The 6,546-nt window shown below is 35.2% G+C and overlaps 1 protein-coding gene across 1 annotated transcript in view; it reads left to right on the forward strand.

Moving 5' to 3' along the window:
* The window catches only part of LOC129223165 (sarcoplasmic reticulum histidine-rich calcium-binding protein-like), an 8,225-nt gene extending 5,395 nt beyond the window's left edge, over positions 1–2,830 (forward strand). The window contains exon 5 of the mRNA XM_054857733.1: positions 2,819–2,830. Within this exon, the coding sequence (XP_054713708.1) occupies positions 2,819–2,830 (12 nt within the window). The remainder of the gene's footprint in view (positions 1–2,818) is intronic.
* The last annotated feature ends 3,716 nt before the right edge of the window (positions 2,831–6,546 follow it).

The following is a 6,546-nucleotide window of genomic DNA, read 5'->3' on the forward strand; positions in this document are numbered from 1 at the left end:
TTACCTCTAAAAATGTAAAGTTCCGCAGATTGCTTACCTGTTCTATATTGTGTTTAGAAAAAAACTTTTGAATTTGTGAAACATTATTAATAAAAATTTTATATATTTGGAAATTAACAAAACGCGCGAGCAAATAGTTCGAGAGAATAAATTTGGTTACACTTTGTGTAGCTAATGTTTTCATTTTGACATAAAAGAGGCTCATTTTAGTTTTAGAACAAACAAAGGACTCTATTCTTTTAACTTTTAAAACAAACAACCAGGGAACCACGCGACTAGTGCAATAAAAAAGATAATTCAAATAGATATCACTCGAAAGAGCGCATTGATGCAATTTTTGACATAAAATAATTTGCCCTCGTGCCCTCGTTATCGACAGGCAAAGCGTTAAAGGTTTCCTGAATTTATGAAGAGTCGACACATTTAAAGACTTGGCAAGAATGATACATACCACAAGACTTCCTCGTCTGCATGTAGCTGAAGATTCGTCTGTGAAGCATTCGAAAGGTGCTTCTGATCCTTTTCTAACCAAAAACTTGGCAGTATTGTATTCGCGAAAAAAGTTTGACTCGAATATTAGCCTAAATTTTCATTTTGCTCACCCCCTAATGCATGTTGAGCTGTTTTTCGGCTCGATCGCACGTGTACATATACCAAAAAGTGTACGGACTTCCGAAAGATCCATCTTGACGATCCCCGAGTTAATTACCACGTGTTTTCTCGTGAGTCTCTGTGCGTACGTATGTACGTATGTATGTACGAATCTCGCATAACTCAAAAACGGTATGCCGTAGAAAGTTGAAATTTAGTATGTGGACTCCTAGTGGGGTCTAGTTGTGCACTTTTATTTTTGGTTGCATTCGGATGTCCTAAAAGGGGTCTTTTACACTTTTTGATGGGAAAACCGGTGTTAATTTCAATGCAAACTCAAGTGATGTTAATATTTGGTGAACACTTGGAAATATGTCGCCAAACTTTTGGTCTTTAGCTTGGCGATATTGCCAAGTTGGCGACACATCTGGCGCAAAAAAAAAAAAAAAATATTTTTTGAATCGGGTTCAATTTCCCACGATTGGCGATATTTAGAGAGTTAACCATGGAATCACGTTAAAATTGCCATTTTAGAGAAAATTAATCTCTGTAGAACGCTTTTTTACTTCGTTTCGCGACAAAGTAGGGGAAACTATTTAAAGTGTTCCCTTGCTTACTCTAAGGTACTATTATCACTAAATTGTCGTAAAAGGAAGTCATGTGAGGTGCACATCAGCTCGTTTTCATTATTGCACTATATACTGCCTTGCCAAACGAAAAAGTCGTATCTGCAGCCGAGTTTAAAACTATAAATTGCTATTTAAAGTTTTGCGACTCCATGTATTTGATGAGGATGCAAAATTTTTAGAATTTTTTAAAAAATATTCTTCTCTGACAAATGACCTTAAAACGTTGTATTTAGGTGAAATATGTGACAAAAAACCACTTGCTGACCGTAACTGAATTTCAATGAAATTGCAGATACCACTTTTGTGCTTAGCACGGCAATATAATATGGTTTCTTGGTTAGGAGTCGGAACTGACTGAGAGAGAAAAATGCGGCTAATCTTGTTAAATTGAAGTTGGTATGAAAAAAAAATCCTCCTATATTCAAGACAAACATGTCTTTGTTTTTGTACCATTTAAATGTTTTAAATCTTAGTTTAAAACAATTTATCGTAATGAACCTACTAAAAGTTAGCGTCGGGAACCTAACATTTCTTTTTAGACTAAAATGTAAAGTTCCATGAGAAAACAAATAGAAGAAAAAATAAAAACTAAAAAGTAATGTTTAGAGTATTTATAACTGTGTCTTCGTTAACTGAAAGTACGTAAACTATCTCCGGAACATTCACTTGATATATTATGTCATACAATTTAATGAAAGTCCTTTAAGTAGAAACGTCAAGGTTTGTTAAATAATTCTTGCACTGGTGCATGGAAGAGCGCTCAATCTGAACACGGTTTTACTGTCCTTGCTATACAACTAGGACAGGAAAGAATGACATTTTACTGCTTAGGTCATTGCCCAGTCTTGATTGGAAGAGCTGCTTTGATTGCTCGTCGATAAGCTTTATTTATGGACCAACTTGCTTTTAGTATCAGTTCAAGAGGTGGCTTTTACCCGTATAAGTACCTCGATGTTGCGTACAGTTTCAGAATTATTAGATAACACTATTATTGATTTTCACTTGAACTTAACTTTAGTTCGAACTTTTCTGAAATGGTAGCTTTTCGAATTTGATTCTTGAAGGAATATTTTATAGCAAAACGTGCTCAGAATTTTACATTTGGTTCGTAATTTCGCAGAACATCATTTGTTGAGCGTTTTAAGTAAATTATTGTGCACTGAAATATTACATAGAAAAAAGGCACTGCAAAATGACGCAAATGTAGTTCACTAAATAACTGTCTGACGTATACGGATCTACTTTGTGGGCAGCGATCACATGTAAAGAAATCAATAGTTTTGAGAAAAACTCTTTACTTCCCCATTTTTTTTAACAGAATTTTTCGACTAAGACATAAAGATGATGCATATTTTCGTTCGAAAAACTATTTTGATCCTCATAAAGAGTTTTTCAAATACACTTGGCAATAAAAAAATCGAAGCACCAAGAAGGAATTGTCAGAATGAAATTAAATTTTACACATGTGATGGTAACATTGTTATTAGATTACAAAATGAAAGCAAAATGAGGCAGTGAGAAGTAAAGGAATGTAAGTGCTAAAATTAAAAATTTGGGGATAATCAATACATGGTATTTAAACCTCTTTTCTGTTTTAGGGCAAGAGATGATTCTAGTAGCTCTGGTAGGCGCTGCTATACAGTCTGAGCTAGAAAAAAAATCAATGAAAGCTTGCGTAGGATCTAAACGCATTTTACTCGAAACTTTTAAAAGTGAATTGTATCCATTTGTTTCTCACTGCCTCAAATGATCCAGTCGAACATTGAGCGGTAACAATCTCGTTCTTCATCACAAATGTACTGTTAGGCTGCCATATTGCTGTGAACCAATATTAGGGTTTGCCCCGTTTTTTGTACTCTAGCACCCCATTTCGTCACTCTACTTGTAGTTGCGGTGTGTAAAGACTTTATTACGCTTTTCTCATTCTCGCCTCCACTTAAAGTAGTGTTGAGTTCGACGGGATTCGACTGCAACTGAATACATCCAGATCATCTTTAGAGATGAATCCAGATCGATTTTGGGTAATGATGGCAACTGTGCATTCTTAGGGAAAACCAGTTGATAACTCCTGAGTAGCGTCTTTGCCCTTCAGCGACATACCGTGCACACAGCTGGAGTGAAGTCATGAGTGCTATCATATACGAAATATGGTCACCCCCAGTATTGATTCACAGCACCATGACAACGTATCGGTATGTTAGTGTCATGCTTCAGTCACATGTGTTGGCCCTCATGGAGTTGCTCCCAGTAGCCATTTTTAACAGGAAAATGCTTGGTCAAATACAGCAAGGGTGTCAGGAGACCTTCTTTTCCACATTATCACCTTCTCTGACAAACGCGGTGCCCTTATTTGTCACAAATAAAACATTCTGGGATCACTTGAGACGATAAATTGGATAGCCTATCATTTTGATCGAATTAGTTGTGCGTTTACAGTAACAGTGTTACGAAGTGACGTAGGTCATTATACGAGATTGCTACTGTATCACTTAGTGCATTCACGCTATAGGTGGTTCAACAGGGTACTTAAGGGGTCCATTCATTTGGGATTTTTCCAGTAACAAATGATCGTTTTCTTTCGTTTTGTAATCACTTCTATATATCAATGTTGCCCTCGCGTCTGTAAGATTCCCTTTCATTCTGACAACTGCTTCTTGGTGCGTTGATTTTATATTGTCATAGGGTTGGTTATATGGGTTTCCAACTTAAGAGCCATTGTCTGTAAGAATCAGGCAGTTTAAAACATTTGTGATTGTTGACATTTTTAATTTTTTTTATTTTCGCATATGTTGTTCCTTATCACAAATTGTTTTCTCAAAAACGATGAGTCATACAAAGCTCAAATTTCGGATTTACATTACATTCATGATAAGAAACAACCTATGTGAAAATAAAGAAAATTAAAAATCTCAACAATCGCAACCTGCCTGATCCTTACAGACAATGGCTCTTAAAGTGTTTCATGGCGTTAAGTTGATTCTTGAAAATCAGTTCATTTATCCATTAAAAGGATGCCCTACTGTTTAAGCATTTTAACTACAATCCTATATTTTATATTATAGGCGTTTTAAACATATTAACTATAATGCAACACTGCGAGAAATAAAGACATTTTTAATAAGCGTTTTCAAGTTTTTTTTTTTTTTTTTTTTTTGCACTACATTAGCATAAAAAAAAGGAAAAGTTAAATTGCGATGAAGAAAACCCTAATACTGTATTTTGAAACAACAAAATGCTGCAAAAATTGTATTATATTTTGAGACTTTAAAAAAAAAACCTCAAAAAAGTAAAAATTAGTTTGTATTCCAATTTTATTGAAAACGTTCAAATTATTAAATTTTTTACAATTATTTTTAACAGAATTCTGTGAAGTGGACCAAAATGTCCAAAGCATATTGGACGTTGGTTCACATGACATAAAAAAACTTCGAAAAAATTTTAATTACAAACATTATTGAATATTATAACTAACTTATGTTTTTTTTTTTTTTTTTTTTTTGTGTGTGCTTCATTTTTCATTAAAACCAGTTTAAAAAAAATAAAATTGCAGACTTATGAAATGTACTCAGTATTGAAAAATGGCAATAAAATTTGTGTCTGAAGTAAAATTTGTTCAAAATAACTGAGATACGAACTGGTGTACGTCCTCTTGACATTAACTGTTTACGTGTGTTCACAATTGAATAAAGAAATATCGTCGCTTCAGAGCAACAGTAAGATATCTAATCCCTGGAATAACAGTAAGATATCCTACTGTTGCTTTGAGGTGACGATACGTTTTTATGGAAGTTATCTTTTGTATACTATCGAAAATCTACGAAATGCTTTCTGTGCCTCTCATGGGGTTTCTGGTAGATTTCGTGGCTCCTTTCTGCTTAATATATGTGAAACAGCTATATTTAGTTGCTAGACGGTAGCATTCGCTGGGGTGCTCACCCCTCTAAGGGCAAGGGCACCACCCGCTAAAAATCGTAAAGGCCCCCCCAAATGAGAAAAACATCCTCAAAACACACACACCCTAAAAATTTCTCCCCCCCCCCCAGGTGGGTTTCACTGGCGTTCGTTCAAAGTGCTGTACATAGTGTAAAATAAACTTTGACGCACTATAGCGCGTTCAGGTTAAAAGTGTACACATAGAAAGTTAACTAGCCAATGTAAAGCAAAAAATTTGTAGCTGCGTGAAGTTTTTCTAATGAAACAAAAAAAGAAAATAAAAACTTTCCAGTCGTGTACGAAACTGTTTTCTTTTTCGTGACTTTTATTGCGCAACTGTGAGAAATGAAAGCTGCACGAAATAGAAATGATTCCGAGGTTGCCTCTCCTAAATGCTAATCGCCAATGAAACATTCAGAAGGAAGGTTTAGTACCGGAGATGGTCAGAAAAGCTCTTAAACTCCACTCAATTCTTATTGAGCCGATCCAAATGACTTCGTTTCATCGGACCCCAAGGGATGCAATAACATCGTGATGTGCTTTTGCGGAGCTGTATCCGTATTTACGAAAGGTCATGGAAGAGGAAAGGCAATTTCGGTGGACGGAGAAGGCTGGAAAACCTATCGGTTTTCTTCGAGAAGAAGCCATTTTCATTCGTGTGCATGAAATATAAATCTATCGAATGTTGCGAAAAATAATACAATCTTCTTCGATAAGAAATAAAAACGTTTATTATATGCCGAAGATGTTGGAAAAAGCAACGTCCTAACAAAGCCCAAAAATGATAACTTATTGCATATACTTCTTTTCTGGTTACAAGAAACCATTTTTAAGATTTAGTAGATTTATCCATACAAGGGAACAATTTTTATACTTAAACCAGAAAATTTCCTGCCAAGATATGATGGGTGAAAATTGTTTCTACATTTAAACGAAACAATTGCCTGTTTGGTGATATTTTAATAGTTGAAATTGTAACCCAAACTCCGGTGAATTAACCCTAAACTCAAGTAAATAGCGTTCTCTGTTGATTACTTTTTCGTTTCTTCATTCCCCTGAAATGATAGTCTTACCAGTAAAACAGTTAAGTGACCGGGTTCAGTTCAGCCTTGTCAAAATAAGGTCTTTCCGTGCATGTCAAACATTACTAAAACATATTACCAAATTATCATGCCTTGGCGGGAGTTTCATTGTTGATGACGTTAAGAGTGTTGCTCGTTTATTGGCTATTGTATATGAGGATGGTATTGTTTTCAGCAGTTTATCTTCAACGATATCTGACCAGTGGTTGGAAGTAGCGCGCTACAAGTAGCGACGCTACTGTAGTAACTACATTTTTTGGTAGTTTGTAGTGTAGCGCACTACTTTTGAAAAAAAAGTAGAGTAGAGAGTA

Source organism: Uloborus diversus, chromosome 5 (assembly GCF_026930045.1).
Source record: "Uloborus diversus isolate 005 chromosome 5, Udiv.v.3.1, whole genome shotgun sequence".
NCBI lineage: Eukaryota > Metazoa > Arthropoda > Arachnida > Araneae > Uloboridae > Uloborus > Uloborus diversus.